The sequence below is a fragment of the Peromyscus californicus genome, unplaced genomic scaffold (assembly GCF_007827085.1).
Source record: "Peromyscus californicus insignis strain IS unplaced genomic scaffold, ASM782708v3 Scaffold_6__1_contigs__length_162567912, whole genome shotgun sequence".
In the NCBI taxonomy this organism is placed as follows: domain Eukaryota; kingdom Metazoa; phylum Chordata; class Mammalia; order Rodentia; family Cricetidae; genus Peromyscus; species Peromyscus californicus.
Window position 1 is genome coordinate 37,606,582 of NW_026294584.1, and position 17,429 is coordinate 37,624,010.

The 17,429-nt window shown below is 40.8% G+C and overlaps 2 protein-coding genes across 5 annotated transcripts in view; one reads left to right on the forward strand and one right to left on the reverse strand.

Moving 5' to 3' along the window:
• Window positions 1-600: 600 nt before the first annotated feature.
• On the reverse strand, window positions 601-10,303 carry Ndufa5 (NADH:ubiquinone oxidoreductase subunit A5). Of its 4 annotated transcripts, none has more exons than XM_052719537.1 (6): window positions 9,893-9,908; window positions 7,205-7,301; window positions 6,866-7,015; window positions 4,873-4,989; window positions 1,153-1,218; window positions 601-762 (listed from the first exon to the last, which is right to left on the reverse strand). In XM_052719537.1, the coding sequence occupies exons 3-6, from the start codon at window positions 6,869-6,871 to the stop codon at window positions 661-663; spliced, it is 291 nt and encodes a 96-aa protein (XP_052575497.1). In that variant the 5' UTR covers window positions 6,872-7,015; window positions 7,205-7,301; window positions 9,893-9,908; the 3' UTR covers window positions 601-660. The 4 variants fall into 4 exon arrangements, with proteins under 4 accessions (XP_052575497.1, XP_052575496.1, XP_052575495.1 ...); XM_052719536.1 differs by lacking the exon at window positions 9,893-9,908 and adding an exon at window positions 7,713-7,731; XM_052719535.1 differs by lacking the exons at window positions 6,866-7,015; window positions 7,205-7,301 and adding an exon at window positions 10,214-10,303 and having other exon boundaries at window positions 9,893-9,937.
• The window catches only part of Asb15 (ankyrin repeat and SOCS box containing 15), a 49,268-nt gene continuing 42,082 nt past the window's right edge, over window positions 10,244-17,429 (forward strand). Inside the window, exon 1 of the mRNA XM_052719533.1 lies at window positions 10,244-10,356. The gene's annotated coding sequence lies outside the window, so the exon portion shown is untranslated. The remainder of the gene's footprint in view (window positions 10,357-17,429) is intronic.

Here is a 17,429-nt window from a genome sequence, read left to right on the forward strand (position 1 = left end):
AGGCTGGGTGACTATCGTATCCAAGTGTGTTAGCAAAGAGCAACATAACTGAGCCCGCTAGGAGTATGAGTTCTAGAGACACGCTGCTTATGTTACCCTAGGGGTTAGTATCCTCAGGGCCTCCGTCCCTCCAGCACGTCTTATTTTACAGGGTCACATCACTTGGGTGGCTTCTGGTTTTCTTACCAGCAGTAGAGATAAACTACAGCATCCCACTCTGAAGAGTGGAGTGATTTAGTTAAGTACTGAGAAGAGTGACTGGTATTCATGTTCAAGGTTCAGAGACTGTTACTGTCACATTTACACATTAGCTACCAGCAATTCCTATGCAAACACCAATAAAGTCCCCTCCACTAAACAAAGCTATAGTAGCACTGTTGGTGAAATGTCAAAGATGCTCAAAAACGACAGGAGAAATCCAGTGAGGAACGACAAAGGCACAGCAAGCCCATTGTGTGACCTCAGAAAGGAGAAACAGAAAGCCAGTGTGAAAGGATTCCCAGGCCCGTTACCATACAGTGTTGTCTCCTAAGCATGTCTCGGTAGTAGGACACACACACTACTTTTCTTAATTATAAGATGTCAATAACACGGACACGGTTTAGTATAACAGAGCATTTAATTGCACATTTAATTTGCATCAACCATCAGACACAGTGATCATATTGGCCACTTCCACTGGTTGGCAGGAGGCTCTTCCAACAGCGGCTCCCATGGCTTCCACTGCAGCATCTTCCTTGCCAGACTCAGCTCATTTTCAGCCTATTAATAAAAGGAAATTGGAAAATAAGATTATTTGATTGATTATTCAAGAGGTATTATCAGAGTAATTCCTGGAAGTTAACTACTAGAACTCAGATTTTCACAATCAGGATTCTAAATCATGAGGTATTCTACCATCAAAGGTTGAGTATTACAAAATTCAAGCTTCAGAGTCACACAGTCACCACCAAGAAAGGTCAGCTCTGACTTCTGAGAATGAAATCTGCAGAAGTTAGTGTTCACAAGCTCTTAGAGACATAAAGCCCATCCTTCATCGCTAACAGCGGCTTTCAAACTTCACCCACATTCTCACTTAGCCATCAGCTGCAAGTCAATGATGCCCAAACCAGCAAGAGATGCCCAAACACTAAATGTTCAATGTTTCTTTACCTGAAGAATCACCTCTTCTACTTCACCACCCTGAAGCAAGTTTTCTAATTTTTTAACATCTGGTTCCTACAGTTTTAAGGAGAAAGGAAAAAGAAAATTATACATAGAAGCATATCTGAATATTTTAATATCCTACATGTCAAAAAGCTATATATAAAAGCTCTTCCAACAAGCAGTTTTTCCTCTCACCATGCTCTTATTTTTTTCAACCAAAAATTTGATTTTTGGAAATCCATTTCATTCTCTACTATTTGATTACTTCTATCTTAATATTAAAAACTATTAAATATTGACATACTTAGCAAAGGTAAGACATATGATACATTATTTAGTCTTTCTAAAACAGATTTTCAAATATTTTATTTTTGTAAATATTTTCTATACCACCAGTAAAAGAATTAAACAATAAAATGCTATGAGAAAAAAAATTCCTTTTCTGGGTCTATATCAAACAATGCATAATAAATAAATTATATATTCAAAAATGTCACAAATATCATAAATTACAGCCCCACACTAGAAATGACCTAAATGACCACCACCAATGGAACTGATCCATCAATTATGGTGCTGAGATATAACAGAATACTATATGGCACACAAATTATAATTATATGTAGCAACCCAGATGATTCCCTCAAATATACTATTAAGTATGAAAAAACAGACATGAATGGGTGTATGAAGATCATTCCATTCCTACAGAGTTTAGAAATAGGCAAAATGAATCTATTATGTTAAAAATCAAAATAGTAGCTATCAATTGGAGGGTAGTAACTTGGATAAATGATTTGGTGACATAAAGGTCACTTTTTTGTATGATATTAATTAGAATGTGTTAATTCTGAAGAGCCATCAAGCCCTACACTTACAATTTCTATATATTTTTCATGTACATTATTCTTTAAGAAAATTGCTAATATGGTACCTAGACTATCTAAAGAAACTCTTTTCTAATAGACTAAACTGTTTAGTCATTATCCTGGTGGGTTTTGTCCCATAAATTGAAATGAAAAGAGTGTTAATGATAGCAACTTTGTACTTTTGATGGTATGGGAAAGCAGAACCAGGCCCTCGCACATGTGAGGCAATGTTCAACTCTGAGCTACACGCCCAGGAACACCTAGATCTTGGAGCAGACATATTCAAACCAGTTAGACAAGGTAAGGGGCATTCAAGAGAGAAAAGAAAGTGACCCCCAAAATAAAGCTGCATGGACTCAACAGAACTGCCAGCAGCCTGAAGCTGCTGAAGTTTAAGACCTAACAGGAAATGACAGGGTGGATTAAGATAAACAAAAGCTAGACTTCAGCAGACCTTACAGACCAAGCCAAAATCAACCCGCAACCAGGACTCTCCCTCTAAATCCACCAGTTAAAGCTGAGCTTCATATACCCAGCTCATGAAGAAGCTCCCGAAGCTGAGCCTTTCAGAAACACAACACAGAAAAGCACAGGATGATTTTTCAAGAGGAAAAAGATGTTAGATTTACATACTGAGGACGCATTCTTCATAAGCAATATGAGACACAAAGTAAGATGGGACTACAAATAAATAGTTTGGAGGCAGCTGAAATAGCAGAGCAAAGGTTTCAGGTCCCTAAGTGAAGAGGTGACAGCAGCGAACTCTGACATTGACTGTGAAATGATATAAAGACATAGTAAGTGAAAAAAAAAATACTGAGATACATTTTTTTCTTGTAAGATGGGAACCAACTAAGTACCTCAGACTACTGAAAGCAGTGACAAATGGAAGAGGGGAACAAGAAAACCGACAGGATAAACAGACAAAGATCACTGAGAGGGAAAGCTGAGGAAGAATCAAAGGCACGGGGGAACAGTTCACCTCTGAGAAGCAGGGACATTCTCATTCTGTGAGGGAAAAAGACATCAGTTCATGTGCCTCAAACAAATAAAGCTACCATTAACCTCCTTCAAAGACTGAGTTTGTAAGTTACTTCCAGACTTGGCAAGCTAAGGATCAGTTAAAACTCAGATGCTGTTTAACTATAAGAAAGAGGTCTCAGCCAGGCGGTGGTGGCACACGCCTTTAATCCCAGCACTCGGGAGGCAGAGCCAGGCGGATCTTTGTGAGTTCGAGGCCAGCCTGGTCTCCAAAGCGAGTTCCAGGAAAGGCGCAAAGCTACACAGAGAAACCCTGTCTCGAAAAACCAAAAAAAAAAAAAAAAAAGAAAGAGGTCTCATTGACTGGCATTTTGATAACCTAATAATACATATGCTGTTATCACTTGTGCCCAGATGAACAGTTTTTGAATTCTACAGTCTGTGAAGTAACCATGGGGGTGAAAACTCAGCCACAGTTTGACGATTCTAGGAAAGTGGCAGTTCTCTCATGGTCTCCCACCCAGCACTGTGATTTAAAGCTGTGGAAGGCTCCACTTGGTTGTTCACTATAACAAAATACATAGACCGATTGAATTAAACATTAGAAATTTCCGCTGAGCCTCATGATACAGATGTGTGACCTCGCCTATTCTGGGTACTGAGGCAGAAGGACTGCAAATTCTAGGCATGCCTGAGTCATATACAGAGTTCAGTTCAAGTCCATCCTCGGCAGTTTAGTGAAACCCTGTGTCAACACACAAAGTAAAAGGCAGGGGTTGGGATACATACGGTATGCTTGCCTTACTTGTGTGAGGACCTAGGTTCAATCCCTAACACCATTAAGCACACAAAAACCCAGACTTTTCTTGTAGTTGTAGAGAGCAGACGTCCAAAGTCAAGGTGACAATATAATTGGGTCTAGTGAGGGTTTGTTTTTCCCTGAAGTCACAGACAGCTGGCACCTTGCTATGCACTCACTCCTACATCCTTCACTCGCTGGGCTCATGGGCAAGGGGCAAGTCCTGACTGTCGGTGTCTATTTCTAAATGTATACTAGTCCTTACAGGATCAGGGTCCCAGCCTTGTGAGTTTATTTAACTCCAATTATTTCCAGTGATGATTTATGTCTAAATAAAGCAATACTACATATTATAGCTGTAACATACAGCTTTCTGGGAACAAAGTACTCAGTTCCAGTATTAACACTCTTCAGTGGAGCTTCTGAGTAGGTAAGAAAACCAAGTGTGGCCCTCTTCCTGTACAACAAAGCCATTGAATCTAGGGCTCATACATACTAAGAACTCTACCACTAAGCCATACTTCCAGCTTTTTATTTTGAAACAAAGTCTCATAAAGTTACCCAGGTTGGCTCTAAGCTTCCTCTGTAGCCCAAGGTGACATGAATTTGTGATCTTCCTGCCTCAGCTTCCCTAGAAGCTGAGGCTTACAGGCCTGCATGACCAAGGACCAAGTACTTTCTAAAATAATTACTTTGACAGCTTTCTGTCACCTCACCATGACACAATTCTCTTGTGCTTTTGTTCTTCTCTACGGTGACTGGAAATCAAGATGGATGCTTCTACAGTAAGAGGTAAAAAGTCACTGACAACTAGACAAGGAGAAGAGGTATAAAGGACACCTGCAATGTCACCTCAGGTCATGGATCCAGTTTTATTCCTGTCCTCTAATAGTGCTTCACACACAGAAATCAATCAAAATACGGGTGTTTGCTGAATGCAAAGGAGAAAAGACGGCAGAATAGCACTGAAGGAAGGAGAGAGTACACATTAAGAGCTAAGTAAGCGACTGAAAATATTCCTTAAATGTCTTCCTGGATGTATAAACCCAACACAAACAAACTGACTTAGCTACTTACCGCTTTGACCATATCCAGCTTCTCAATGGTGATCTGTTCTGTGTATTTTCTGTAGGCTACATGTTTAGGGAACTGCTTCATAATATCAAGAATCTTTGTATACAATATTGTTAGCCTCTGAAAAGACAAACCATACACATTTCAGTAAGTTAAAATACCACCAGAATACACAGAACATATGTTAAGTATCTCACAGGAAAAACTAAAAGAGGATTCACAATTATAAACTGTGCTTTACTAAAATTCATATCTATGCTCAATCTCACTCTGTACAACCTAAGGAAAAGTGGAATACAAACATGGAAATTCTTCCTAGCTGTGATACATATAAAAATTGTGTGCACATATATCAAAAGTATAATAATAAGCTAAATTAAAACTAAATTGTATCTAATGGCCTTCTTTGGAAATCTAATCTTTATTAAGGCAGAATTCCTCATCTTGAGGTAATGGGTACTACAAATGGTACAGAGCACATCAGAGATGCCAGGAATATGGCAAGACCACCAAGGACAGCAGCAGACTTGGAAGGAGCAGCCTGAGCCTCCCAGACAAGCTGTTTGTACTGTGGATGGCATAGCCTGAGGAGTGGGTCTACTCCAAGCTCTCTAGCGCCCAGAAGATCCTAAGTACATTCCAGAACAGATGTCAGACCCTACACTATTTACACTGTTGGGTTTTAGTTTTGCTTTGATGTGGTTCTAACTGTGCTCTGTTCTTTCCTCTTGGAATAAGGAAGTATGGAACTTGTTTGTAATCTTACAGGAACCTACAATTCGGAGACTTTGGATAACATGTGTATGCAGTATACATGCATCTGCATGCATGTTTGCATGTGTAAGCATATAGGTGTTTATGAATGTATAGGTGTACCTTGTGTGTGTGGAGAACTCAGTTTGATGTTGGGAATCTACTTCCATCTCTTTCCACTTTATTTATTGAGGTGGGGTTTCCTGATTGAACCCAGGGCTCATGAACAGGACTGGATTAGCTGGAACTTCCTCAGGGGATCCTTCCTCTGTCTTCTGAATGCTGCCACACCCACACAGCATTTAAGTGATTGCTAGGGATCTAAACTCAGTACACTGAATTTTTTTAAGAAATTTGAAAGGTTGTGATCTGATTTAAACTCTTAATTTTGGCATTCTTTTAATTCTTATCCTCTCAAATTTATGAATATAGCGCATATATTCATTTTTATACAGTATTTTAATAAGTTTCAATCTGATTCAAATTTTGAGGGTTTAAAAAAAAAGATTGGGGTGGGGGCAGTGATGAGATGGCTCAGTGTCAAAGAGCACTGGCTGCTCTTCTAGAGGACATGGGTTCTATTCCCAGCATCCACAGAGCAGTTTACAACCATCTGTGACCCTAGTCCTAGGGGATGTGACACCCTCTTCACCGGTACCCAGCACACAAGTGTACACAGACATACATGCAACCAAAACACTCATACACATGAGTATCAAATAAACTAAAAACAAATATTTTTATCTTTTGGGATAAAAGAGAATGCATCTAGTCTTACAGAAATTCAGATGAGAATAAGAATGGTCAGCATAGGACAATGCAAAGAAAAAAGTGTCTATCTAATTTATTATCCAAACTGGGACACTTCGCACAGTGAAAGCAGATTCTGACATCATTATGTCAAAATACAGATGTAAACCAGAGCAGTCCTCTCAAACAAGATCCATGCAGACCCTCCACCTAAGCATTTCCGTAATCACAAGCAATCAACACTTCTTAACAACAGTTTTCTTTTCTCAGTAAGAATGGATTTTTTTCCAGTGCTGCCATGTAAAGTACCATGTGCTGTTTGGATATACAGACAGACTGGACATGGATCAAATGCTTTCTATATAGAAGAGACTGGTAAAAAAAAAAAAACAAGAGAACATGATAAACAACATAAAACACAAAATCCATTTAAGGCAGGCTGGGGTAAGATACAGAGCAGAGAGGTAGTACTAAACAACACTAAACTGATTACCTGCATTCACAGAGCTCCGCTGCCTAGTTGCCTGGACAAGCTGCTTCTATCTAGATGCCCTCATTCCTTATCATAAAATGTAGAGAATGTATAGGATGTTAGATCAGAACAGTACCAGCCACAGAGTGTCTCCACCTCAATATTAGCATCCTAGAAAGGAAGAATCACTTTAGCAGAAAGCAGAGAGGTTCATAAAAAAAAAGATGCATCTGAGTCACCTTAGAGGGAGAAAGGGAGTTGAAAACTCGAAGGTGTTGGAAGAAGCAATTTGCATGCAAAGGAACACAGGACTAGATGGCAAAAACCACCAAACCCACAAAGGAAGTGGATAGAACTCACAGCTGTGCCATGCAGTAAGCAGCTGCTCATCCAATACAGCTGTAGAGTACGTGAAATGCACCTCACTCAGACCGAGATATGGTGTAAGAAGAACAGACTGGAAAAGAGGCTGCAGATCAGCATTATTTTCATATTGATTCTATACTAAAATGATAGTATACCAGATGTTACGTTAAATCATAAAAAATAATTTAAACAAACAAACAAAAAAACCTTCTTTTCCCATTGAAACAACGTCTTCTATATAGCTCGGGCTGCCCTCAAACTGAAGGTCCTCTTGTCTCAGTGTCCCAAGTGCTGGGATGACAATCACATACCACTTTTAGTTTTTTATATTAAAAAAAAATTTCTAATGTAATTTCTAGAAAACTTAAAATTACATTAAGATAGCTTACACGTTTGGTGCTCACATTTATTTGGGTAGCATCTGACTAGAAATGAGTATACCAAAGAAACACCAAGGAGATAAGGTGGGAGGAAGAGTTAGACTGCATGTAGTTCTACATACCAAGTTAAAGAACTTGGGCCTCTTTGTGTGGGGAACTAAAAAGACATAAGAAAAAGGTGCGGTTAAGTCAGATTTTAGAAAAATTAACCCGGCAGTCATGAGTTAAAGAAAGAAACAAATCAAGGCCAGTAATAAAGCTGTTGCAATTGTTTAAACAAGAACAAGGGCTTAAGCTGTACTGGTAACTAAAGGAGGATGGAGGAGATCAAACGAGACTGTTAGAGAAAAAACTCAGCACAATTCATTATTGGAATAAATATGAACGTAAAAGATTCTAATATCAACGACAACATTCGAACTCTGAGTTGGGGCCCATCAAGAGAAATACAATCCACAGAGGAAGAATATTAGAAACAGAAAACCGAGACTTCTGTCCCCACAGTAAGTCTGAAGTACAAATGCATAAAGAATGCAAGAGAGTCATTCACTATGCACTGACTACACACCATGTACTAGTCAGAGTTCTAGCAGTGAACACACTACAAAATCTTATCTTTGTGAAGCCTGGGACAGACAAGATACATCAGCAGACGGTGGTCTGTTACACAGTGATCTGGAGAAGCCCTAAAAGGGCCCTAAAATTGAGAAGGTTTTAAAGAAAGAAGTGGCATGACCCGATACATTTTAGCACTTGCAAATCAGCTGAAAAAAAAAAAAGTCAGGAATAGTAGTTACCAAAGTAATGAAATTATCACAGGAGTGAGGAGAGCGATAGAAAAGTGGTTCTAGCCAAGGAGGCGGAGAGGCGCATACAAAATCTGGATATATTCCGAGAGTCGAATCCAGACGATTTACTGAAGTAGCGAGATGTGAGATAATGCAAGCAATCCAGTCTCATTTCCAATGGGAAATCTTAGGTGGATATGTTAAGTGTGGGTTACCTGCCTGACATATAAGTGAAGATGCTCACTGACAGCATATGTGTGTGTATACATACATACATACATGACTTGATAAGAGGAGAGGTCAGGACTTGGTATAGAAACAGAAGAGTTAACCATTTATAGGTAATGCTTGAAATCTCCACTCAATGAGAACAGAGCAAACCTAAAAACTGTCTAAGAACTGGGTCATGAGTACCACAACAAAGTATAAAAGTGGGGAATGAGGAACAACTGGAAAGGGCAAAGGATTAGGGAAAAAACAATAAACAATAACAAACTCCAAAAAAACAAAAAACAGGATACTTCGAAGCCCTGACACCAGGTAAACAAAGTACGTAGTGTAGAGCATCAAAAATGTCAAACATGCTGCTCTTGGGTCAGGAGACTCAAAGGTGCTGGCCTGCAGCCTGATGACCTGAGTTAGATTCCCAGGACCTACACGGGGAAAGGAGAGAACCAACTTCAGAGAGCTGTTTTCTGACCTACGCACACTGGCACATGCACAAATAAATAAATGTAATAAAAACATTTTCAATGCTACTCTTGGTACAATTAAGAGAAATGTGAACTGACTAGATTTAGCATCACTGGTATCGGGGATAACACTGAAAAGAACAGTTCTGCCCCAGGTCTGGCTGAGGTATTTTCAAGAGGTAACGAGAAGAAGGTGCAGATAGTAAATATTAGTAACTCCAGTTGTTTATGCATACAGGGAAGGAGAGAAATGGTGTAATTGCTGAAGACGGGGAAATGACGGGATTTTCTGTTGAGGTTTGTTTGGCTTTGCTTTTTCCCAATGGATACTGAAGGAGGCAACTGTTACGGTGGTGGGTGGGGTACACTGTGTGTGAAATCCAAAGCAGAAATGTTTAAGGCAGGGAAAGGGTGGAAAAGGAAAATGCCGACATGGAGGGCGCTGAGAACAGCCCATACAACTGAAGCTACGAAAATGCCAAGAAAAGGGTCAAGAAGAAAAGTGTCTTAATGCAGAGGCCACGGCAAAGGCAATGTAAAAAATCTGCCGCGCGCGCGCGCGCACACACACACACACACACACACACACACACACACACACACACGCACAACCTGCAAGACCAAGGTCACACACACACACGAACACACACAACCTTGCAAGACCAAGGTCTCACACACACGAACACACACACCGTACTTCACACACTCACACACACACACACAACCTGCAAGACCAAGGTCACACACACACACACACACACACACACACACACACAACCTTGCAAGACCAAGGTCTCACACACGCACACACACCGTACTTACCTCGTGTGGAGTGTCGCACACAGCCAATCCCACCAGGCCAGTGGTCTGTTCAGAAACAAAACACAGCCCTGCTATTTACGGTAATCCCACGCGTCACCGCGCGCGGAAAAGCCAGCCCGGCGCTCCCGCGACCGCCCGGCCGCCGAGGGCCCGCCCGCCGATCGGCCGCCCCTCCGGACGGAACCACGAACCCGCTCGTCCCCTCCCAGGACAGCGGAACACTCCCCAACCCCGTCGGCTTGGCGTCTCCACCCACGCGTGAGGGAGACGCGGCTGCCTACTGCCCCGACCACGGCACCACGGTGACCTCCACTCGCTCACCTTCTTCAACAAACCCGCCATGACAGCACCCGCGGCCCCGAGCGCACGGCCCTCTGGGAACCCCTCCCAGGCCTGCTCAATCGAGCGTCGATGCCGCCGCTGCTGCTGGGTCACCTAGGAAACGACTTGGTTCCAAAGGCGGGGTGAGTGCTATTCCCGCCCACCTGGAAGGGATTTGCGCGTGTGCAGCTCATGCACAAGGCTCAGCAGGCCTTGTGCGCAGCAGAGACTGATCCCGCTGTTGGGGAAAACGCTACACTACGAAAAACCTCAAATGTAGTCACTGCAGGAGCTTTAGTTTTGCTTAGCCTTTGATTGATGTCTTCACCGCATTTCCTCAGCTTACTGAAATGAGGGTGAGAGCCGGCCTGAGCATCATGAAAAAATGCTCTCCTCCGCATGTGTGAATACGACCTCATAAGTGGAAACTATAAAGTGGAATTAACTATCTGATGCATCCGTTTGCTCTTGAGGAAACTGATAAATGGAAGGTTATGAAGTCATAGTCTTTGTTCCAGTGGGAGTTTATGAGGTCATAGTCTCTGTTCCCTCTGCCGCCAGATGCTAAGAATGTCTGTCATTGTTGAGTGTGTTCTAGAATGTAGAATCATGGCTTTATAAAGGATGCATGTGTTCTTTGTAACTTTGGATTCAGGCATCTGCTGTGCGGTATTTGCTAAAGACACCGAGGGTAGACAGACCTGGCTGATCCTGGTTAAGGTACTACAAAACTGATCGTTTCCATGTGGTACAATAAGTAGTTTTCTGAACCAACCCTTTGTAGAGGGGCACACTGTGAATGAAGACTTGCTAGGGACAGTAGAATTCGCTATAAAGGGCACATTTCATGGCATCTGTGATATCAGAAGGGAATCTAGAAATGTCTTAACAAACATTGTAAGAGGATAGAATGTTCTGGGTTCTTAAATGGTAGAAGTGCACTGTGTTACCCAGAGGAGTAAATATTCCAATCCTGGGGGAAAAGGATGTTAGGAAATTCTGTAAATGCTAGAGAGAGATTAGAGCTGGGAGAGTCAGAGCCAAACTTTTTTTTTTTGTTGTTTTTTTTTTTTGGTTTTTCGAGACAGGGTTTCTCTGTGTAGCTTTGCGCCTTTCCTGGAACTCACTTGGTAGTCCAGGCTGGCCTCGAACTCACAGAGATCCGCCTGGCTCTGCCTCCCGAGTGCTGGGATTAAAGGCGTGCGCCACCACCGCCCGGCTCAGAGCCAAACTTTTGACCCTGCATCTTACAGAATTTAATACTCTTCGGGCCCTCTAGCCTGTCCAAAGAGAGCTGGAGCCTCCAGTTCTGCTTCTCGGTGATGGAAGCTTTTTATTTTTGTGAGAGGCTCGATTTTATCAAAATTGGGTGATCAAAACGTCTCCTTGAAATCCAGGCCTCTAGCTCGACAGAGGGAAATACTGGGAAAACACCTGAAAGAGAGAGTCTTGGTTCCCGATACCGGTGAGGTCGTTCCTGAAAACCTGCCCAAGGGCACAGCTCCTTCCTTTGACATCTGTCTCTGGTCATTCATAAGCAGATAGCAAAGGTGAAAATAATGGCTAGCCAGAGAGCTCGCGTCCCCCTCAAAAAGCGAGAGGGGAATAAAAAGCCCCGTTTAAGTGAGTCATTGAAGTCGAATAACAACCAAACCCCAGACATTTGGAGATCGTCTACCTCACCTCTTGTGCCATTTGTCTGGAAACAGGCATATTTCCAATTACTTATGCCATTCCCAGGGTTTTCAATCCTATTATGGACAGTTCTAGAAACTGTGAAGATGGATAACTTCTGTGACAGCTAATACTCCAACCTGGATTGAATTTAAGTTAAATATTGAGATTAAACTTATAAATAAAAAGATTAAAGTAGGCATAAGAATTAAGTTTAAATATGGCAAAAAAAATAATTTTTTTCCTAAGTGTTAATACTTTGTTTGACTAATCTCATCCAACATAAAATGACAAATTAAGTGAAACAAGACTAGAGGGATCCAGAATAACTAATATAGAGAAGGGACTTCACAAATGAGTTGAAATGTGATCACACACTACAAGTCTGAACTAATCATTCACTAAGCTGTTGTACTGATTGCTTATTCTGTGACAAAGGTGTAGGGACAAGAGAGCTCTGATGGGAGTGAGGGAGTTGGGTCTCAGTCCCCAGCGAGCTTTGTTGTGGTAGACACAGAAAAAAATCAAAATTAATAAGTAAATTCATACACTGTGACCATCTCCAAAGGAAATGAAGAGTGCACAGCGTGCACTTAGGAGGGCACGGAAGCCTCTCTGAGAAGGTGGCTTTTGTGTGGAGACATGAAGGTGAGTAAGAAATTCTTGTCACACAGAAATAGCTAAAGGATGCTGCAGCTGGAGGAAGCAGTCGGAGCAGAAGTGCTGAGTACAGAAAGTCCTGTTGCCCCAGGCAGCTCCAAGGTCAACATCATTGAACCAAGGCACCCTCTGATGAATGCAAAACCTTCAGCTCTAACTAACTGGACTCCCCCACCTTTCACTTTAGCAAAGCCTACTTCTTTGGAAAAATTCCAGTAGAAAGAAGCAAATAATAACAAAAAATGTCATGTTTCCTAGTAGGACTGGTCAAAACATTTAAAGAGCAGTACAAGGGGGTGAAGAAGGGAATAAATTTAAAGTGCAATGCCTGCCTTAGGAGCTGACAGGGAAGTGGACAACAGCATCTGCATTAACAACTGGGGAGAAGAAAACTTTGAGGACCTCCCAAATCCTGGCTAAAATTATGAAAGCTTTTACAAAGGTCCAGGGTGGAATTTTCATACTAATCTGCATGGTTTGAAAGCCTGCGTAAATATTTTCATCATATGTCTCACACACACACACACACACACACACACACACACACAACCCTTAAAATTTCATAGTCAACATGGCTTTGGGGCCTAAGCGCTAACTTGTTTGTAATAAAAATAATAAAGTATTACCTAATACAGAATGTATAACTCAGAATGCAGTAAGAAACAGTCTTTGGAGTCTTTATGTTTAAACAACCCGCCCTTTCTGGGCTACCAGGTAATCCTGTAATGCAAAAATAGTTGAAGCCTCCCGAATGCCTCTTCCTTTTCCGGTTAACTCATGAGACATGCAGCTTTCTGACCAGCAGGTGGTGGCAGAAGTTAATGACAAGCTTACATCCCTTAGATGACGGAGGATTGTTTTGCTGTTTGGTTTTTGTTTGTTTGTTTGGTGTGTGTGTGTGTGTGGGTGGGTGTGTGTGTGTTCTTTTACATATTCTGGAAGATTTGTTTGAGTTGAAATATAATCAGTAAAGCATTAAGAAATCTGGGCTGCCGGGCAGTGGTGGCGCACGCCTTTAATCCCAGCACTCGGGAGGCAGAGCCAGGCGGATCTCTGTGAGTTCGAGGCCAGCCTGGGCTACCAAGTGAGTCCCAGGAAAGGCGCAAAGCTACACAGAGAAACCCTGTCTCGAAAAACCAAAAAAAAAAAAAAAAAAAAAAAAGAAATCTGGGCTAAAATATCTCAGCATCATGTGGATAGTAGGGAAAAGAATCTATTCCAAAGTAGCAGGAACTCAAACAGATCCCCCTGCCATTCAGACAGTCATAGATAGTAGCAGTAAATAACTTAACGAAGCCTCAGTCATGTGGCCTTATATGATGTTTAAGTGTGTTACATCACATGCATTTTTAATAGAGGATGTGTGAGACTGACTTAAGGGGCTGGGGAAATAGAGGAATGAAGGAGTCAGTATGTTGTGAGTGCCTAGAAGAAGACTGGGCTGATGAGAAGTGTCTGTGGTTACAATGAAATCCAGCTGAGCAAGAGGTGGGACAGGAATGCTCAAAACAGCTCAACACCAAAGAACAAGGCGGAGGAAGAAAATGAAGTGGAATTTACATAATGTCTTAAGAGCACAGCTGTGATGGATGTCAGGAGCTGCTGAAGAGACTCCAGGAAACTCTGGGAGGAAAGCGAACCAAACACAACTGGTTGCCTGGGAAGTTACAAGAAAGGAAGTACAGTCTGATGAAAATGACTTCAGTGAGGGAATTAGACAATTAGAAATATGAAGGAAATAGTGATTGCTCTGATTATTTCTGTTAAAGGAAAATGAGTTATGATGGGATATGGTTAAATCCTTGCCAATCATGCTTAAAGCTCACACTTGCCAGCTCTTAGGTATAGAAGGGGTTTTCCTCTTTCACAATGCGTTATCCCTTCTGGTGGTTCTCAAGCTGTCCTTTCACAGAAGGCTGCTGGGGCTGCTTTTATTACTGGACCCATAGGAGCCCTCCTGGCTTGCCTGTTTCGTCTTGTTTGTCTTGTCCTTTCTAATGGGCTGTTTGAGATATAACCAGGGAAAGCTGAATATAATAGGAGACTGCCTTCCAATCTCCTCATTTTGTCTGGCAGGTATGCTCGCTCACCTCTCCCTCTCCCCCTAAGTTCGAAATTATTTTTAGCATGGTTACATCTTACTGATTTAACAAAACAGCAGAAAAGCTGCCATTGCTGTTTGGGCGGGTATGGGTAAAGGGGAAGAGGATTGCAAACTTAACCATAGTATTTTGACTTAATTTCATTCGATAATCACTTTTATAAATCTTCGATGATAACAAATGGAAGTGATATTTTGAAATTTCATGAAAAAGGAAACACATCTGTTTCCAGCGATTCTTAGTTCAGTATCCATTCTCTTCTTTTATGTAAAATTGGCTACCAGATCTCCCCCCCCCCTTTTTTTTTAACTTGTCTGAGTACTTCTAGCTACACTGTTCTAGTTTCTCAACACTTTAAAACTGCTTCTGAGTAACTCACAAACCCAGATAATTTCTAAAACATTGCTTCTCCAGCCTTGGAGGGTGCCGGCATCATCTAAAGGTTTATCAAAACTGAGAATGTTGGACCTCAACCAACACCTGCCCCAAACTGCCTGCAGATCCTAGTTTCTGATGCTTAGTAGAGTTTTGAAGTCTAGAGTAAGACCTAAATCTGAATTTCTAACGAATTCCCAGATGATATTTGTGGGGTGTGGGATATGGCCCACACTCCAGAAGGACAGTTTCACCTTGTACTCACATGCAGGCACTGTCCTATTCAGTGTACTCAGCTGTAGATTCCCATGGCCAGCAGCATCATGCGTACCTGCCCGTGTCTGAGGACTTCCCACATGGTGCCTCGTCCTACCTACCAATTTCATTGCTCTTGTCCCTCCCACAGTCTGACAGTTCTACACTTCTCCCTTCAATCTTCTGTGCTTTGCATAAAGGATTTTATATCATATAACGTATTTTTGAGAAATTCACTCCTGACCCAGCAGCAAACAGTTCACAAAACATGGGAGTGGTTCCTGTCTCATTTTCCCTGATGCATTCTTATTTCTTTTTCTACTTTTCTCTCTCAGTCTTTAATTCTTCATTGGATTTGTATTGATCCTGTTAATTCCTAGGCCCTTGGCTTCTAAGACACAAGAGAGAAAAAATATGGAGAGAGGTAAAAATCCAATGTGCATGTGTTAATCTTTTTCTTAGTCAATGAGACTCATTTACATTTTGGTATGATAGATATAGCTGCACTCCCGTTATTTAAAAAATATTTTCCTATACATTCAGTTTTTATTTGCAGTTCTTTAAGTATTTAGGAAGACTGAACTTTTTTAATTTAGTAGGCAACTCTAATATATAACTGCATTGATTTTCAGTTATGTCGTATAGTTCCTATTAGTACCCTGATAGGCAAATATATATATATATATATATATATATATATATATATATATTATATCCTTTCTCCTGTGTCCTCTGCACCTCCTTTTCTACTGACTTTACTAAAAGCTTGTGTTTCTTAGCATTTGCTTTCTTGTAAATATGCTGGACTTCCAGCATTTGCTACAGCATTCAGGATATTTCCTTTCACCTTCACTACCCCAGCTGAGGCATCCGATACCACTTGACTTCCCCCTTGTCTCTAAAGTATATTAATAGACTCATTTCTAATTTCAGGGCATAGGACATCAGCATTCTACTTAGTAATCCCAGGCCCTGCGTTTGTTTAATCATTTGTCCTATAGTGAAATGTTTCCAATGGTCTCCACAAATCCATTTCTCATACTTATTTCTCTCTTTATTATTTGATTCAAGTCAGTCTCTAGCAATTTTCTAAGAAGGCCTTGTGGGACTCTTCCTGTCATTGGTTGAAAAACAGACCCAAGTGTTGCAAGTCTGAGTACTTGGAAGCCATAACTTTGGAGACATGTCACATGGAGCTGTGTTCCCTCTTATAAATGATTAGATTTTTTTTTAAATTTTCATATTTTCTTGTTTCTTCAAAATCCACTGGTTCACATCTCCACACTGACAGCTGCTGGGACTTTCCCCTGACATTTGTAGCTTGTCTTTTGTTTACATTAAAATCTTTTACTCAGGAACATTTCCTTGATGTATGGTTCAATTCTTGCTTGCTATTTTCAAATCTTCCTCCCTTAGGGTCTCCAGCTGTACCTTCTGAAGGCCTTTTTCAACATTTAGACATGATATAAACATACAGATATACAAAAATACAGTGTGCCAGCTTCTTAAATGTCTTCTTGACTTGCATTTTGTTTTGCCTTAGCTCTTTCAAAATTCAATTGGGTATATCTTAGATAAATATTTCCTTCGTTATGATTTTTATTAAAATAGCATTCATCAAATCTCTGTATTGCTGTATACTCACTTATAATGGTCACATATTTGTTTCCAAATTCTTTGCCATTACCAATTTGCTCTTAGGCAAAATAAACTAAATACTCTCAGAAATGCCTGAATAGTTTTTCTACTTTCCCCCTTTACTTTATCTCTGCCTGACTCTTGTTTGATAACTTTGAAGATAATGTAGCCAGAATGAAAGTTAAAAATTAACTGAGAGTAAATTTGAAGTCTACCTGATACTATGGGATTCACAAGTCTATATTGAAGTCCTTTAACTTCTGGAACTCAGTTAATTATGAAAAATCACATAAGTCAATTGTTCACTAGGTTCTTATTTTAAAACAAGTTGATTATGAATTTGGCTTAATACTCCAATTTATCTTTTCCTACATTATAAAAGTCCTATTTAGATACTGGTTGAAGTAAAACACATAAAGCACATGGTAAAGTTGGAGGTTCCTCCTGCCATTGTTCAGCCCCTGGCCTTCAGTTAATTCATATTTGTCAAATGTCCACACTGTGAAAAACCC

Coding starts and splice junctions, on each gene's coding strand:
- Ndufa5 (XM_052719535.1), bottom strand. CDS start 10,234: ATGGCGGGTTTGTTGAAGAAG. Junction 4,990..9,892: donor TGTGCGACACTCCACACGAG/GTAAGTACGGTG, acceptor TTGTCTTTTCAG/AGGCTAACAATATTGTATAC. Junction 1,219..4,872: donor AGCTGGATATGGTCAAAGCG/GTAAGTAGCTAA, acceptor TTAAAACTGTAG/GAACCAGATGTTAAAAAATT.